Source organism: Gymnoscopelus microlampas (assembly GCF_963454915.1).
Source record: "Gymnoscopelus microlampas genome assembly, chromosome: 21".
Taxonomy (NCBI): Eukaryota; Metazoa; Chordata; class Actinopteri; order Myctophiformes; family Myctophidae; genus Gymnoscopelus; species Gymnoscopelus microlampas.
In genome coordinates, this window is record NC_139958.1 from 32,200,318 (window position 1) to 32,219,726 (window position 19,409).

Below are 19,409 nucleotides of genomic sequence, written 5' to 3' on the forward strand. Positions count from 1 at the left end.
AATTTGTGCCAGGGAGCCCCTAACAGATATTTGTCAAAAATATTCCACATTTTGCACTTTTTCCCCCTCAAGATGTTTTTGTAAATAGCAGATCTACAAGCTCACAATGGGCAGCGAAGCGTTGTGAGCTTGTAGATCGGCAATTTTCAAATATATAATATCCCATGTACATGTCTAGGTAAAGTTGGCCTAGTTATCCTCTTTTGGGTTTGTTTTCTTAGACCTGGTTGCTTATTTCTCTCACAATATCTGGCAACACTGACTGAAGAACGTCAACCTAGCACATGTTCATCTAGTTACATATATGTCCAAGGATTCGTTAGTGATGTCATATCACTGTCAAATCCTTGCTATCTTCATGCAGTTCTACTTCCGTGTCGCATAGTAGTGACATCACTGTCGAATCCTTGGTATTTTTATCCTAGCCTTTCGCGACGGTTTGTTTACCAGCTGCCTCTCCACGCTGTCTTTTTTTTTTCACGCTTGAGCTTATGAAACACTACACAGGATTATTATTTCATGTCAACATTCAAGTACAACTATCAGAAGATAACTCAGGTAAAGTAAAGTCTCACTCTGCAACGGGGGGCGCAGCTAATGGGAGTGACTGTGTGGGGACACCCCATTGGGGCGGTCTTTGGAGCTGGTCTGTGTGAGACGCGTCGAGACAACATGTAGTGCGGAAAAGGAATGACATAACATTTCGTGACGTAAATAACGTCACGAGAAGGTAGAAGATTACTAGATATCTCAAAACACAGATCATACACAAAAATAATAATAATTGAGTCCTAAACTTCATTACCATTGGGTCATTTTCTTCCAGGGGTGAAATGTCCCTTTAAAGTCTGTGAAAGATAAATGCAGAGTAGGAAGGTGCTCTTTGGTTAGAAAAAGGGGGAAGCCTTCAAAGTCAGTATCTGTTTTTGAATTGTAGTGGACTGCAATTAATCAAAAAATACAAACGCTCAAGTACAAGTACAGATACTCAAAATGTGTTACTTTACTATAGTACTCAAGTAAATGTACTTCGTTACTGTCCTCCTCTGGAGCAAGTTGGTATAGGTCCACAGGAAGGCTGCTCAGCGCGGCCACTCACTCGCCTAGCAACTCGCTCAGGTGTAGCTACCTCACGAAGCTCAAGCCCGCGCTGACGGCGCACCTGCCTTATTATCAAGTGATTTAAGGACGAGTAAAAAGTATGTATTTGTTGTAGAACCACTCTTTATTTCAATAAATTCAACAGTTATAAGTTATGATAATCAGCTCTTTATTATGTACACGTACAGATAATGTAACATATTAAGAATAGTGTGCTTAATAAGTATACAGAATAATACGTTTGGATATATAGGTAAGATGTGCAAAACATACTTATCATACAGAAATTCAGAAGAACTTTACGTTATTTGAAGTCGGCGTTAAGTATCCAGTGCACGTTTTATGATGAGACCGTGTTGGAAGGTCAGATGGACAAAGCGCTACCATTGTATGGATGGAAATGGTATGAAACTCCTTAAGATCAAGGTCTACAATTTAGCCCATAAAGTGCAGAACTGACTGCCAACAGATGTAAAAGCCACGCAGAAGTTGCCTTCAAGTGAGGCTTGTTGTTTTGGGAGCAATGCTGCTGTGGAGTCATGGTATAGTAGTTGAGAGAGAAGTTAGCCAAACAGTAAAACCATCAGTGAAATGTGACCAAATATTTATATTTGTACGCTCTCAAGTTACAAATGAATAAATTAACACTGAGGACTTTACTGTGTAGTAAGAGAGAGGGGAAAAGGTTAGTGGAACCAAAAGTGTGGACCCAGGAAGTTGATCTCTTGTGATCTTGGACTGGTTAGTAAAAGTCTGAATTGTGTAGAACATGATATGAAGTTATGGATGAATGTTGGATTCAATTTGATTGTAATCCTGTCATTGAGATTTGTATAAACTGAATGAATTAAAGTTCAAAATGCTTAAAGAATGTTGGTGTTCTTTTTTATTGGAAGATCACTCAGGCCTTAATTATCTTAGCTGCTGTGGGCCAGCAATGTTTGGAATTCCTGCAAACTTTAGATGTCAATCTTAGCCAATCAGGATGGAATATGAAAAATCATACAGATCCGTCTTGATCATAATATGATCAAGACATGATCTCTTGTCAAATTATGAGAGATCATGTGCTGATTTGAAAATGTTCAAGTGGCATTTCTTCCTCTGCCTAGTGGGAATGTTATGCAAAATTTCATGGAAATTGCACACTTCGTTCATGATGTGAGGCATTTTGTTCAAAACGGAGCACTCCTGCAAACTTTGTCAGCCAGTCTTAGCCAATCTAGGACATGGTGCAAAACTGACACACCTTCGGCTAACCTCGCGTCACCAGTCTTTCCAACCTTCGGCCTGGCGGAGACAATTAGGCTACTGCGATTGTGAAACGCGGGGCAGCTCTCGCTTCATAGAACAAACTGGGATGCTGAGCTGACCAACCTCCTGGCAACATCCCGTATCTAGGCAACGACAACAATGTGTCCTTGGCGCGCTCATGAACGATACAATAGCCTACAATGCAATTCAATTGGCTACATGCATCCAGTGTATTTACCTATCCGATCGAACTATTGTAGTAGCTATCAACGGGGTGGCTGGCTCACGACACGAGACTGATGACATTATTACCGGAGCTGGCATAGAGTATTATCATCATATGGGTCAGGTGGTGACAGCGCCCGCTGCAGCCGTGTCTGCAGACCTAAACTTGGACTGGGCACCACATCTGTTTCAGAGGGAAGAAGAATTATCTGCACAGTGACAGTTTTGTCACGCACGCGGCGGCAGCACGCCACGGGAACTTCGCAAACGTTAACGGTCAGTGAGTCCGTGCACAGTGACAGTGCACACACACACACCTTGGTAGGTTACTTCCCAGGAGATGATGGACCCTGCAGTGCTCATCTTCCTGCTGTATGTGATGATCGCTCACGAGCTGTTCTGTGGCATCATGCAGTACCGGCGGCAGGCGAACAAGCCCCGCAAACGGCCAGGACCGATGTTGTACTCAAGGTGAGATTATACACATAAAAAGGGTGAAGATGTAGACCTAATATGCTTTTCATATCGGGAAATGAAAGTAGGATGTTGAATTGAAAGATCCCGTTTGATATGCATTGTAAAAAAATATTATAGCCTATATAGGACCCCAATGTAGACATTGTAAAGTCCTCATTGTTAATTTATCTGAGAAAGTGTAAATGGACCCATTAAGGATCCCTTTGGTTCCATATGTAGCCTATACACTAGATAAGGGTCCATTTGGTTCCTAACTATCAATCATTTGATGGAACCCCGAACCCACGTTGAGAACCTTGAGAACCATTAGCTAAATAATGTTGAGCCATATAGCTTTAAAAGCCTCTTATCAAGTTACATAGAAGGCTTTTTATAAAAAATAAAAAAGTTTAATATGAAACACTGTTATACAATATAGTGGGGGTCCCTGCTTCGTCTTTCTCTCATCTAGGGGGCCCTTGGCCTGAAAATGTTTGAAGAGCCCTGCTATAAACGTACATTTTTATCAGCTTTACTGTGAAATTCCTCTTTCCTACACAGTATGCGGGTGCAGGGAGCATGGAGTGTGAGCAGCCAGCCCACCAGGACGGAACGATGGAGAGACACACGAAAAACTTGTCGGATTGTGAGAAAAGCATAATGAAGAGACAAGAGGAACATATGTGGAGGATATACAGTACAGACTCACAACACACATGACCTCTCATCACTTACTGTAGCTGTATGAATGGGACATTGACCTTAAAGTTGCCTTTTGGAGGCTTATTGTTTTTTGTTCTGGTCGGTACATTGTACACCATGTGGAATCTTTAAGCAAAAGAATGTCGTTTTGTGATGCGTTTGTTTATGGTATGATGACTGATCTGCTGTTGATATCATTGTTTCATGAGAGGCATACGTTGGCCTATACTGATGATGTGGGTAATAGGTTATGCCATTGTCAGTGTAGCTCAAATATAGCCTAGTATGTTTGATCAGTATTGAACAGTATGGGAACTCCACTGTAAAATCCTCAGTGTTCAATTTAACTCTGAGAGTGTACAAATGTAACCAAATGGACCCTTACGGATCCACTTGGTTAGATTTGTACACTCTCAGTTACTGAAGGATAAATGACCACTGACGATTGTAAAGATAGGGGGCCTATTTTCTCTGCTTTCTACGGAGGCTCTTGTCCTAGCTTGTAGGGTGTGTGTGTAAAGGATAATTGTGTCAGATCCTGTGTATTGTATAAAAATCCCTATCATTATTGTGACCAATAGAATTATGTGGACACTCATCTTTAATATTAAAAAAAAAAAATCAAAGAAGTTTATATGCACTACTTCCATTGGTTTATAAGCATTTAACCGAAACTCTTATCACTACTTCAGTTAGTGAAGAAGAGTTTAAGTGTCTTGCTCAAAGTCCTTTGGACATTAGAGACATGACTTTTAACACAGTCAAATCCTCAGTGTTCATTTTAAACTGCAACCCATTTAGATAATGTTGCTGTAATGTGGATGATGTTAAAGAGTAACTTACTGGGGTCCAGAAACGTTGATGTTCAACGAGTCAGTAGTTTTCAGAAATGTACAGTGCCAGCCTTTTGGTAATGATGACTGGGTTGAAAACTGAGAGTGTAAAAAGTTAAATTAAAGGTAGGGTACGTGATTTCTTTGGTTAAAATAAGTGTTAAATAGCTCTATTCTGATAGTAGGCTACTCATTGCTATAGAGTGTTTGTTTAGTAAAAGGAGTCTCCTTGTCTCTCCAGCTCTTTATTAAACATAAAATGCATTTCGTTTCAGTTTCAGTTTCATTTCCAATTTTATCCAATCAGGACAGAGAATTCAATCAGGATATAGATTAAACAAGTGAAATTGGAAGTGATGACACTAAGAAAAATTGGAAATGGAACACTATAAAAAATGAAGCTTAAAAATGTGTACTTTCTCCTGATTGGCTGAGATTTTGACACCTACCGGAAAATGTATTTTCTGTTTATTAAAGAGCTGGAGAGATGGGGAGACTCCTGTTACTGAACAAACACTCTATAGCAATGATTACTATCAGAATATAGTGCTTTAACCTTTTAACAAAATACTTTTTGTTTTAACCCAAAAATATCACTTACCCTACCTTTAACTCTCAGGATTTTACTGTCCATTGGATTGGCTCAAATCCGATGATTACTTTCAGTGTACTTTTTATGCACCCCAACAACTGTATACTCCATTATTCAAGTAGTTACGTTTTCTGTTCATCTTCATTTCCACTTGTGATCAGTGAAATGTGTACTAACCAATGATTTAAGTGATGATGGAATGATTGCTTTTGATGAAGCCTTATATAAAACACGCTTATCTGTGTATGAAATGCCTTATTGTTTTGACAATGTTAAAGGGGCTACACCATGAATTAAAAATATATATATTATACATAAATATTGCCCCCTAATACGTTTTAAACAGGTTGTAAGCCTAAAAAACATCCAGATATTTTTTCTCACAATCCGACTGTCTGTCATTCCAAGCTTTTTCAGCTGCAATACCAAAACGTCCTATTGGGCAGGGGGGAGCTACTGAGCAATTCTGTCTGGCCATCGTCAATGCAAAATCAGTGCAAGTGACATCACTTGCACAGCCATTCTGAAATGGCCTGTTCAGACACGCCCATTCAGGAAATCCATGAAATGAGCATGAATGACTGAATGTTAAAAAAAAAAAAATTTTGGGGTACAAGAGACACTGGGGAGCCCAAAAAATACTAAAAACCTAAAAAAAAATGAAATTCATGGTGTAGCCCCTTTAAGGGAAAATGTGTAGACAGATTAGACAGGAGATGTGCTTTGTGTCAATACTAAGAATTAGAAAGGAGCGCTCAGTAGAGCACATATCTCTCGCCAAAGACAGGGCAAAACTCCATATTTGGGCAAGACTGGCGCACGGTGGTCTAATCCCATATCCTGGAGGGGCTGAGGTAATGAATTTGCCGACGTTGACAGTTTTGGAAAATATTCAGGAATTGAGTTCCTTTCCCTGCTGGGCTGGCACAAGAAATTTGACACTGGTCAGTGAAGTGGTTTGCCAGATTAGCCGTGGACAGGCGGTCGAAAACATGATCTCGCCCCATGCCTTGAGCCTGGCGGAGATCATTTCAGAAATGTATCAGATAGACGTGAGTTCAGTAAAGGTTGAAGCAGTATGCATTTACAGGCTCTGCCTACCCATGCTGGGGGAAGGGGGTGGTATATTAGGTATAAATAAAGGCTGCAGAAACAAAGAAAGATTGAAGAAAAAGGAATAGAGAAGGGAGAGAGTATTGAGAGAGAGACAAGAATGTTTTTGTGAGTATTTGTTTTCCAAGTAATATTTTGGTGAGACAGAAAAGAATGTATACATTTTGTGTTTTTTTCTATAAAGTAAAGATAAACCTGCCCCTTAGTGTACTTTAATATTTTTTACATTCGTTATAACATCCAGGTAGTAGGCGAGTCCAGCACCTTGTTTAAAAACTTCAAAGCCTGAATTTAGTGCAAAATAGAGGCAATACTATAAGACTATCCTGTTTCTCCCTAGAAGGGAGTTATTATAGTCCATGGTCTAAGACAACCCTGGAGCTTCTCAATCTTTGTGTCTGGCTCAGGAGGTAGAGCAACCCCCCCTCCAGGTTTAGTGTTGAAGTGTCCTTGAAGACACTGATGAAGTGCTCCCCGGGCTCTGTATTAATAGCGCCCACTGATGGGTTAATACAGAGGACGAAATCCAGATATGTGCATAATGTATTTGGCAAAAACCCAGCAACAACTCCAGTGGAGGAAGACAGAAGGCATGATCACAATCATAAGTCAATGCAACATGAGATTGTTGTCCTAGACAACATCAAAGTAGGTCCAATGACATACCGTAACATGCCCATGTAAAATGATTACAGATTACAAGAGCCTGCTGTTGGACAGATTAAAATTCATAGTTGTAAATGACAGCAAAAGAAACCAGACTTTAAGGACAGATGGTGTCCAAATATTTAATTGTTTTGTACTGTCAAGAAACTTGGCACTCTGATGCCTCTCCAACTATAATATATATATTTGTTTAAATAAGTGTTAAATAATTATATTCTGATAGTCATTGCTATAGACAAGTGTTTGTTCAGTAACCGGGATATCTCCCCATCTCTCCAGCTCAGTAGTAAACAGATGATTTTCAGGTCAGGATACAAACAAGTGAAACTGGAACTGGAAGTAATAAAATGAGCAAACAAAGATGGAACTGTAATAGGCTCCTATAAAATGGAAGCTAATAAATGGGTCTCTCTCCTGATGGGATTAAATTTGTAGCCCACCTGAAAATATATTTTCTGTTTATCAAAGAGCTGAGGAGACCCTGTTGGGGAGACCCTGTTACCGAACAAACACTCTATAGCAATGGTTATCAGAATATAAAGTTTTAGCTTTTTCACAACCAAAAATATCACACCACTTTTAAAGCCCTCATATTAAAACCTGAAGAACTTACAGTGTTGGTGTTTGTCGATACATGCATGTAATCACTGTTTTACTTTAGTATTGTTTGGCTTCATATGCAAGCTGTCCTTTATTGTCCTTTAAGCACTGTATGTGTATTGTCTCTTATTTGTAAGCAGAGAAAAAATGAGAAAACAGAGAACATTTTATTTTCCTTAAACTTAATTTGAAATACATTTTTCAGTAAAGAAAATAAATTGACACCCCCCATATGCATTCCCCATGATGCAGTAGTCTTTTTTGTTTGTTACCTGCAGCCAAGCTGTTCATTCAGTATTCAGACACACTACATCATGTAGCCTATGGCTTCTCTTGAAACAAACAGAAAGGCAAAGACACACACACACACACACACACACACACACACACACACACACACACACACACACACACACACACACACACACACACACACACACACACACACACACACAGACAAATGGGTGTGGCCTCCCCTATATCATGTCGTAGCAACAACCTCTCCCTGTGAGAGGCAACCATATGACCCAGATAATGACATGACAGGTGAGACAAGTTAAAAATTGAAACACAAAACAACATGAGATGAGATGACACAGAAACAAGTTTGTATAATACACATCATAAATGAAAGATTTAATATGCATAGGTTTGACCATAGGCTGTGAGAATCATGGGGGAGCTACAGTATATAGAGAGAGTAGAGCACATTATTTATACAAGATATGTGAAGTCTTTATCCTCATTGAGATCAGGATACTTTAACACCAAAACACCAGCCAAGTAAGGCACACATAATGTTGTGTTGTGCTCAGTCCCTATCTGATAACATTAAACGCTGCATATACTTTATGAAGATCACTTGTCTAATAAACTCTGACTCTGCCCTCTGTGAATGTCCCCTTTGGACGTGGTTGTGCTGTGAGTCAAAATGTTCTGTCCTTCCCAATCTCAAGACAGCTAGCCTAATGGAAAATTAGCAACCTCTATAGTTTTTAATTGTGTGCTGATGTGCAATGAGCTGCAAGGTTTTGATGTGGCTCAGCAAACATCAATAGTAGTCCATCAGCAGATCTCCTGCCTCCTCTTGGATATTCATGTTTAATTCTCGTGGGGAGAGAGAGATTTTGTCTGGCTCAGGTGTAAATGTCTAAATGTCAGCATTGTCTGCAGCGGATTAGTTTTGTCTTGTTTTGTTTGTTTGCTAATTTATAGATGATCTAACTTTATATACAAAATAAAGCGCCTGGGTGTGTTGATACTGAGCATATAGAGTATGTGTTGTGTTTTGTGCTGATGTTTCCTGTCCACGGAACAGAAACAATGGATGACGTTTTTAATAATTAATTAATTCATATACTGTAAGTCACGTGAGCCTGTGACATCAGTCATTTGCATGTCATTGAAACGCTATAAACAGGTTTAGGTCGTGTAGCAGAAAACAATCTGAGAAGAGAGCTGACACAGAACTTCATCTTATCTGGACTCTACCAAAGTAAGTTCAAACAATGTTTATTTGTCTATTTGCCTCTTATTGTGACATGTTAAAGCTGCACTATGTAACTTTCCTCTTCTACGTTACTTCTACTCTTCTACTATTTGAATTTACCTTTGAGCTAATAGAGCCTGCCTGCTAGCTCATGGGATGAATTGAATCTTGACCTTCTGGTCAAAATTCACGTCAAACCAGAAACAGAATCGTGTCAAAGGTCATGTCTCACCTAGACACAGGATCTGAATGTCTCAATAGACATACTCTACTATACAGATTGGATGAAATTACACTTTATTCATAAAAAAAAGAAGTTACATAGTGCCACTTTAATACAATGTTATATGTTTTTTTGTTAATGTGCAGAATGTTTGTAGTATATTCCTCACATGAACATGGATTACATGCATTGCATATCTACATTTAGAGCTCGAGTAACCTGGCATTTTGTTCATTATAGGTGAACATTTTCCAAAGATATATATCTAAATTTTTCACATCATGATGTGTTGTGAGCTTGTGGATTGCCTTTTTTAAATATATATATATGTATATATATATATATAGGGCTTAAGTGGTAATTTTTTGCCACCCCCTATTTATTTCTGAAAATATGCCTCTGACATCGCTGTAAACTATCTCCTCTAAAGGTCAACATGGAGACCGTGTCGGACAGTTCTCGCCTTAACAAGATCCTTCGGCCACATTACCTGAGCCTCCCACAGGGAGACTACTGTCAGGTCACATATATCTGGCTTGATGGCTCGGGGCAGGGCCTGCGCAACAAGACTAAAACTCTGGACAAAGAGCCCAAATCAATTGAAGGTAATCGGTCTCCTGACCTGCATGGGTGCATTTTATACTGTGTAGCATGAGGTTTAGTATAGGGTGACGACTGGAAGAGATGACGAGGAACATGTTCTTACTAGGGCTTGGCGATATGGACAACATCAATATTATCATATCAAATCATATTTCTTATCAAATACCTCAATATGAATATTGTGACGATGTCATATTGAGGCAATGATATACATTTTCTTTTACATTTTTTATACAATTTAAAAAAATAGTGAAATAAGATCCTGGTCTATGACTGTATGTACTGTACTGTATGTGCTATTAAGTTGCCAATATTCCTCTCCAATTCCTCACCAATTTCCCCGGGGAAGAATTACTGCATACTTATTGTAATGTATTGCATCTGTTTTGCTGCTGGTTCATTCTGACAGATATTCCTGAGTGGAGCTTTGATGGCTCCAGTACGGCCCAGTCTGAGGGTACCAACAGTGATATGTACTTGGTCCCCATACGGATGTTCAGGGATCCCTTCACCCTGGACCCCAACAAGCTGGTGCTCTGTGAGGTCCTCGAGTACAACCGCTTACCTGCAGGTATAACCTAATGTTTCTCCTACCAGACACAGCTGTGCAACAGTAGGGCTGTAGCAGTGCAACAGTTAATCGAACTAATCAACTCAATTGATTATAAAACATATCATTGATTATTTAATAAAATATTTGATTCAGAAATAATAATCAATCCCTGTTTTATTGTCATTATTATACGTTTTTTTTAAATAAAAAAATAGTGAAAATAGCTGATCTACAGACTGACAACGTGTGGCAATGCAATATGTTGTGAGCTGGTAGATCAGTAGATCAGCTATTTTGACTGCATTTCTGCATGACACAAATTATAAACCAATGCTTACGTGGTTAATGATACATTACTTGTTATGAGGTAATTGATTTGTTGATATATGTAAGAAAATAATCGCATTGCATCTCTATTTATAATTGTATAATTATAACCGCCTTTTTTCCCCCAATCCAGAATCAAATCAGCGGTTCCCGTGCAGTAAAGTGATGGAGAAGGTTAAGGAGCATTGCATCTGGTTTGGCATGGAGCAGGAATACACACTGTTAGGAATCGATGGACACCCTTTTAGTTGGCCTCAGAATGGATATCCTGGACCCCAAGGTACTGTAGCACGCGTGTTGCTCAACTACACAATAAAATACTAATGCTGATGTGCCCTACCCTTAATTTGAACTCGGGTCACTCTCATGAAAGATGTCTACCGCTCTGGCGCTCTCTAAGAGGCAATCCTCGGCCAGGATATTGCGCTTATGAGTTACAGGCTGTACTACTTGTCAACTTGTCATTAAAATCAGTTATTTTCTTGAATGCAGCTTTAACTATTCAAGAGTGTCGCAGTTGCAAATGGATAAATGAACACTGAGAACACTGATAAACATTTTGTATACACATTAGATTTGAAAGGATTGGAACGACACTGAACAACAGTCATCTTTTGTTTTCCATCTGAAGGGCCATACTACTGTGGCGTGGGCGCAGGCAATGTTTACGGCCGTGATGTCGTGGAGTGCCACTACAAAGCCTGCCTCTTCGCCGGGGTCAAAATATGTGGCACCAACGCTGAGGTTATGCCTTCTCAGGCAAGTACTAGTGTAGGAAATACACCTCGGATTACATCTCTCACATTAATGTACTTCGTATGTCGACTTGACTTCGCGTTTCTCCACTCATCTTGTTTTTCTTTACGCCTCTCTCCTCTCTCTTTCCTCTGTTGCTCATTTCCATCTTTCCTCTGCTGTTTCTCGGATTCCAGTGGGAGTTCCAGGTGGGCCCCTGTGAGGGGATTGAGATGGGGGACCATCTGTGGGCGGCACGTTTCATTCTGCACCGCGTGTGCGAGGACTTCGGGGTCCTCGCCACCATGGACCCCAAGCCCATGAAAGGCAACTGGAACGGTGCTGGCTGTCATACTAATGTCAGCACCAAGCTTATGCGGGAGGAAGGTGGACTGCAGTGAGTGTACACATACACGCAAGCACGCGCACACACACACACACACACACACACACACACACACACACACACACACACACACACACACACACACACACACACACACACACACACACACACACACACACACACACACACACACACACGCACACACACACACTGACACACACACACTGTAATACTGGATCTCTGATCTGAGAGAGAGAGAGAGAGATTTTTCCTCTCACACCTGAGAGTGTGTTTGTTGTTTATGTTTCTCTACTATTGCATTGCAGACACATCGAGCAGGCCATAGAGAAGCTGGGCAAGAACCACGCCGCACACATCTTGATGTACGACCCACACGGAGGACAGGACAACAAGAGGCGTCTGACGGGCCTGCACGAAACCGCCCACATCAACGACTTCTCCGCGGGCGTGGCCAACCGCGGGGCCAGCATCCGCATCCCGCGGCAGGTGGGACAGGAGCAGCGCGGCTACTTCGAGGACCGCCGGCCCTCGGCCAACTGCGACCCGTACGTGGTGACGGGGGCCATCGCACGCACTTGCCTGCTCGAGGGGCTGGAGGAGGAGGAGGAGGAAGGGTGATGCAGAGTGAATGTGTCCAGAGGTGGATACTTGCACTACAGTAAAATCCTCTGTGTCATTTTATCCATTTGTTAGAGTGTACAAATGAAACCAAATGGACCCTTATGGTTCCATTTGTACAGTCTCAGAATTGCAAATGGATAAATTAAAGTGATATTTTTTTGGTTAAAACAAAAAGCTATTTTGTAAAAATAGAAAAGCAAAGAAAAAAAGAGAAAGAAGTTAAAGCTCTATATGATAATCATTGCTATAGAGCAGGGGTCTTCAACATTTTTCAGGTCATTGACCCCTTAGCTGAGAGAGGGATGAAGCAGGGACCCCCACTACATATTGGATTAATGTTAAATGTGTGTTTTCAGACATTAAACGACTTAAACCCTCAGATACTTTGTAAACTTGACCTTTGACTTGGTCTGCCCTTGGCCGAAAATCTATAAGCTCACAATGTGTAGCAGATGCGCTGTGAGCTTGTAGATCTGCTATTTTCAGCTAATGCTCCCCCCAGAATAGGGATGCAAGGGTTCAAGTCACCCCCTAGGGGTCCCGGACCCCCTGTTGAAGACCCCTGCTATAGAGTTTTTGTTCAGCAGGGGTCTCCCCATCTCCCCAGAGAGTAAATATATTTTCAGGTGGGAGTGGGAGACCAATTTTCATCCGATCAGGACCCTGATTGGAGCCATTTATGAGCTTAATTTTTTTCAGTTCCATTTTGTTCTGCTTTTGTTTTTGTTACACTTTCAGATTCACTTGTTTTTTTCTGTTCACTAAAGACTCAAGAGATGGAGAGATGGGAAGACCCTGTTACTGAACAAACTCACATATCTTTAATTATACTAAGGGAATATAGAGCTATTTAAAATGTATTTTAACAAATAAATATCACTTACAGCACAGTAAGTGATATTTACACATCTGACAGTGAGGAGTTTACTGTGTTCTGCAGGATGAAGAGATAATAATGTTACATGCTTTTATTTACCAATGCATTGTTTTAATCTCGTTTACTTTAGAGCCATATGAATATCTATGAATACCTACTGTACAATATTATATAAGTATCACTGCTGTTAATTGGATACCTAAGATATGCTGTTAATAGTACAGTGTATATTCCTTGTCAGTTGATTTAGTGAGCACACATTATACGTTACGTAGGCCAGTGGTTCTCAAAGTTGGGTCCGGGACTCACTGGGGCCCTTGAAGGAGTTCCAAGGGGTCCCCAGCAAAATGTGTTAATATATCCACAAGATCAGTTTAACCAATTTAACCCTATATACATCGAATACATTGTTGATCTACAAGCTCACAAAGCATCGCAATGTGTGTGAAACACATAATACATATTGAATATTTTTTGCAACACAAATCTTCTATGGGGGTCCCTGGCAAAGACATGTTTTTAGATGGGGTCTGCGGTCAAATAACTTGGGGGTACTTGACATGAAAAACTTTGAGAACCACTGATATAGGCTATTGTTAATTGATATAAATGGATCCTTTCTTGCTTGATTGTAAGGTAGCCTACTACTTCAGGTGAAATCATGAAATAAAGGTGCACTGTGGCGGTAAGGTGAACCTTTCTGCAATTCTCCACTAGGTGGCGCAATGATAATGCTTTTAATTCCAGATAATCCTTCAGCTACAGTAGCCTCTACTCAGGGAGTTTGAAAAAGGAATACACATTAAGAGTTAAATTAACACTGATGGCTTTTAAAGAAGAGATCATATTAATTAGGTGTCCAAACAGCAGAGAAGTGATGATGCAACCGGTCATATTCCCCAGACCAGGCCCAACAAATTGTAGACTAGACAAGACCAAGGATATCACTAACGTGGTGTCATGTATGCACACACACACACACACACACACACACACACACACACACACACACACACACACACACACACACACACACACACACACACACACACACACACACACACACACACACACACACACACACACACACACACACACATATCATTTCAGTATTGCCAGTGCAGTTAGTCTTATGCTGAAATGTATTACATTTGTACAACTTACACAGTCAAATTAACACTCTGACATGTGAGATGATGAACATAAACTCATGTCCTCATTTGAGGACTGACCTTTGACCTTTGAGCTGTCCGAATGGATAACATTTTTGAGTTGTGTAAAACAGTGGCTCTCAAACTTTTTAATTGCAAGGACCCCCAGTTTGATGTACATTAAACATTTTGTCAAGTCAAGGACTTGTATTTGGACGCGGACCCCCATCTGAAAAGGTTGTGCCAGGGACCCCCAGAAGAGAAGATTTATGCAAAAGAAAAAAATCAAAATGATTCATCGTTTTCCAAACATTAAAAAATAGCAGATGTACAAACTTGCAGCGCGGCACGAAATTACGTGCTGTGAGCTTGTATATCTGCTATTTTTGAATAGCCAACGTATAAATGGATAACGTGTTTAAAATGATTGTGATATCGTATTAACACATTTGGCTGGGGACCCCAAGGACCCCTGGGGGTCCCCGGACCCCACTTTGAGAACCACTGGTGTAAAGGTATAGCCTTCACAACGTGGCCGGACAGGGAGAAAAAAAAAAGTGATTCTTCAGACCTGATCAGTTTCTCATTTCCATGGATACTGCCAGTAACTTGGCAACCATGGCGTTTGTCTGTTGTCATGGAAGCATCTGTCTCAGAGCATTTGACCAGGGTTGGCCGAGTAGCTGTGTGTCTCTGTGGCTTTTACCTTAAAATCTTTCTAACATGTTGGCAACTGGAGCATAGGAAATAAGGGGGAAAAATACATTAAAAAACAGGATAATTTGAGATTACATGGTTTGAGTTGAGATTACATGAGCGCTCTTCTCACCCTGGATAAAAAATGAAACCTAAATTGAAAATCATAAGTGGTTATTACCTCTTGTGAAACATTGTATAACATTCTTACATATGCAAGACAGTACACAGAGGAGCGTCCATTGACCTTGGATAATGATGCCCTTTCCCTATAACAAATCCTGAGTATTATTTTATAGTTAAAATGACATTCTGGATTTTGCTGTGTAGATCCAAATGGAAATCCAGGTAAAGACAGCAATCCTTTTTTAAATTTATTTTTTTACATAAACACACCATTAAAGCTACCTGTCACAAGCGCCTAGCACAAAAAGCACCCACAATGACAGACAGTACTCTCTCTGACTGCAATACCATCAGAGACAGGTAGCACACTGAAACCATCAGATTATAATCATTCATTCATCCTTTCATTATTTTATATAATATTATTATTATTATTATTATTATTATTATTATTATTACACTTATTATTATTATTATTATTATTATTATTATTATTATCATTATTATTATTACCCTCAATAAACAAATATAATAAAAAAGCCTACTTTTTAAAAATACAGGACGTTTACTTTTAACAGTATTTCTACATTGTGATATGACCCTAACCCCCCAAAAAAAACAAATGAAATCTCACTTCGTCCACCACTGTACTTTAATAATGGATTAATTTCCTCAATGTTGATGCTTTTATTTCAACGATGACGTCATACCTCGGGGGTGGAGGCAGGGAGTGCAGCAGGTGAGAGAGACTGATGAGCATTGCTCTCTCTACCCTGCCAGTCAGCAGCGTTGCCATGTCCGCTTATTATAAGCGACTTTGGGCTTCTTCTTCTGTAAAGTTGCTTGTAAATATTGGTAGTTGGGTAGCGGGTTGCGGTTTTTGGGGGCTTGTTTCTAAAGTGTAGATGCTTATTTGGGCTTGTTCCCTAAATTTTGTTTAAACCAGCTGGTGGTTCTCAAACATTTTCAAGTCAAGGACCCCCAAATTAATATGAATTTGTCAGGGACCCCCATACAAGATTTGTGTTGTTTGTTGTTTCAAAAATATTCCAATTTTTTAAAAATGCCTTCAAGATAAAAAAAAAAAATAGCAGGTATCTGTTTAAAGGGCGAAAGGCTTGCTTCTCTTGGGCTTGTTTTCATAGACCTGGTTGCTTGTTTCTCTCACAAAACGTGGCAACACAGGTGAGAGAGACTGATGCGCACTCCTCTTTCTACCCGGCCAGTCAGTCAGTCAGTCAGTCAGTCAGTCACATCCAGTGGAAGCAGAGAGCAGAGCCATCATGGGCAAGCTGCAGGAATTTGACATCACTTTCACCAACAACAAAGTGGTTTACAGTCCCGGCGAGTCCATCAGTGGAACTTTGAAAATAAGAACTGTCAACTCGCTGCCCTTTAAAGGTAAGAGCGTACAGTCTACAGTATTATTATCTAAACATTTTGGAGAGAGTTTCAATTTACCAACAGCCTATCGACTACAGTATGTTGTCATGCATGGTTCTGCTGCGGAGCGCAAGAAGTGACTCCTAACATGAAGTTTACCTTCTTATTTATAGAGGAAATAGAGGCAACTCGTGAGTCGTGTTAATGGGTGTTCTGAAAGCATTTAAATTCCTTATTTCAAGACCATAAATTATGGTCTTGAAAAACTATTAAGGTCCTTAATAGTTAGGAGGCTGTGTGACTAAGACAGAGGACATAACGCATTGTTGCTGTGCGGAGCTTGTCATTTATACTCCGTCGCTCGCACCCGGTGATGTACGCTTAGTTGGAACACGTCGCGATGCGACGAAAAATAGCAGGTCTACAAGCCCACAAGGCGTAGCGTCGCGATGCCTTGTGAGCTTGTAGATCTGCTATTTTCCCGGCGAGCGACAGGGACTCTCCACTTTTCACTGACAGTTGTTTGACAGTTAGCTCCGGACGTTGTTGTCAATTCCTATCCGCCCAGCTGCTGACAGACAGTGGCTGCATGCCTGGCTGCTGCTGGTGATGATGGTGGATATTGTTTTTATTTTGCATTTTAGTCAGAGGCAGAGCGTATGTTTCAAAGCCACATCCTACTGCTTGCTGCACCGCATCCTGTTCATTACAGCATGTTGTTGCTTCCAGTTCCATGCATTCATTCATTCATTCATTCATTCATTCATTCATTCATTCATTCGTTGTTGTGTGAGAAACCAGAGGAATGGTTGTTTAGGCTGCTGGTTACTGAGCAGTGTCACATACATACTGTATGGTGGGGAATACAGATGGAGTTGACAAAGTACAGTATAAGCAAATAATGTGGAGCATCATCATCACACAACAGGTGTCATCTAGGGCTGGGCGATATGGATAAATATCCAACACCACTTTATTTTCTTTTGTAATCTATTTTTGCTTTTCTTACCAAATACATCATATTGACATTGTGACAATTCTTTAAAATGAGTATTCAAACGTAGATTGGCTATTTTACCAGGTAAAAAACAACATCCTTTAAGTTATGCCATATCACAATATTACGATTGCCAAAAATGATATAGTCTCATATCATATCATATTATTGATATTATATCAATATATTGCCCAATGCCCAGCCCTAACACTGATCCCTGCTTTTGTTGTTGTTATTGTTGTTGTTGTTGTTGTTGTTGTTGTTGTTGTTGTTGTATTTAATCAAGTTTTAAGTTTAGTCTGTGATGTTATACTGATTAGGACAGGCGTGCCGAATATAGCTGATCTACAAGCCCCAGAACGGCAGAATTAGCTGACATTCATGATGGTGGGTGGTAGTGGGTTGCAAGTAGGTTTTTCAAGGTGAAGAACAGCTTGTGGAGTTTCCATGGATGGAACTACACAAAGAATCCATTGTTGGATTCCTCCAGATAATAGAGGGCTGGAACCAACCTTCACATCCACAGGATAACGGGTAACTAGAGTAGATAACCTAAAGGTCCACGTTTGTAGGCTACTCACAGGTTTTATTGTGTGTAGATTAAGCCCTCAGTATAAGAGTTGCTTTAAATGGCAAGGGCAATACATGAATGAAATGTTATAAGAATGCTATTCGGATTCATTGTTTACATGGTATCCTAGTTTCTTTGAGGCATCAGGCAATACATAGTTCTCTCTGCACTCTTCTTATGTGTCTATTTACCTTGTTTGTTGATTGGAGTTCATGCTTACTCTGATTATTCCCATCTTGCGCTTGTAAGTCGCTCTGGATAAGAATGTCGACTAAATGCCTAAAAATATTATGATAATAATTATTATTATAAAATGCTTCTATGGCATTTTGAAACAACTCTTGAAGTGTTAATCCAAATAAAAGGAGGAAAATAAATCCTGCAGTATCTGTTCTGCATGTTTGTCCTTTTCCCCCTACATTGTTTGAATGTATGATATAGTATATTCGTTTCTATTAGTTACTATTAATTAGCCTCTTTGTGTTGGTGTCGACCTAGGACAGATGGCGTACAGTGGAGGTCACGCTTCCTGCTGGTCCCACTGTAAGGTCACACCATGACCGCTATGGTTTGTGGGGAGGATGGGGACCACCTGACACCTGTAGCTGCCTCGGGGATCAATGTTTATTTAGATTCATGGCTAGGGCTGCAACAGTTAATCAAACTAATTGATTTAATCGATTATAAAAAAGAATCAATTTATAATTAGTAATTCATTTCCAAAAAGTTTCAAAAGTAGCAAAAATTGCTGATCTATGAGCTTGTAGATAAAACATGATTACAATCGATTTGAATTATTATTTTTTTATTTGTATTGTTTGTATAAAACATAAAATAATAACAAAACACGCTTCTTGATTAATCAAATAAGTAATCTATTGAATTAATAATCGCTAAGATAATAATCAATAGTTTCAGCCCTAATGATAACATACTTTCCCCTGCTTTTCCCTTCCCCGTGCCATGCTCTGCGAGTTGTCGGGACATTTGCTAATTTCTGTCAGGCCTTCCCATGTCTTCTACACTTAGCATCCATGATGGTAGTCCCTTAGAGATGACTGGACACTTTATAACCAACCCTGCTCCTGGTGAATTCATTGGATATTGTTGCTGTCTGGCAGAAACCATTCAAAAAAGAAGAATCTTTT

The 19,409-nt window shown here is 40.0% G+C and overlaps 3 protein-coding genes across 3 annotated transcripts in view; 2 read left to right on the top strand and 1 right to left on the bottom strand.

The window, feature by feature from the left end:
• The window catches only part of LOC311037031 (replication protein A 32 kDa subunit-like), a 469,874-nt gene that overhangs the window by 300,028 nt on the left and 150,437 nt on the right, over window positions 1-19,409 (bottom strand). The window lies entirely within an intron of this gene.
• Window positions 8,978-12,546, top strand: LOC311037203 (glutamine synthetase-like). The gene is made up of 7 exons (XM_084046323.1): window positions 8,978-9,037; window positions 9,685-9,859; window positions 10,267-10,428; window positions 10,871-11,017; window positions 11,369-11,496; window positions 11,670-11,869; window positions 12,145-12,546. Exons 2-7 carry the CDS (start codon window positions 9,691-9,693, stop codon window positions 12,455-12,457), a joined length of 1,119 nt encoding a protein of 372 aa, XP_083902449.1. The 5' UTR covers window positions 8,978-9,037; window positions 9,685-9,690; the 3' UTR covers window positions 12,458-12,546.
• Window positions 16,566-19,409, top strand: part of arrdc1b (arrestin domain containing 1b) — a 62,546-nt gene continuing 59,702 nt past the window's right edge. The window contains exon 1 of the mRNA XM_084046262.1: window positions 16,566-16,711. Coding sequence (XP_083902388.1) covers window positions 16,594-16,711 — 118 coding nt within the window. The 5' untranslated portion in view covers window positions 16,566-16,593. The remainder of the gene's footprint in view (window positions 16,712-19,409) is intronic.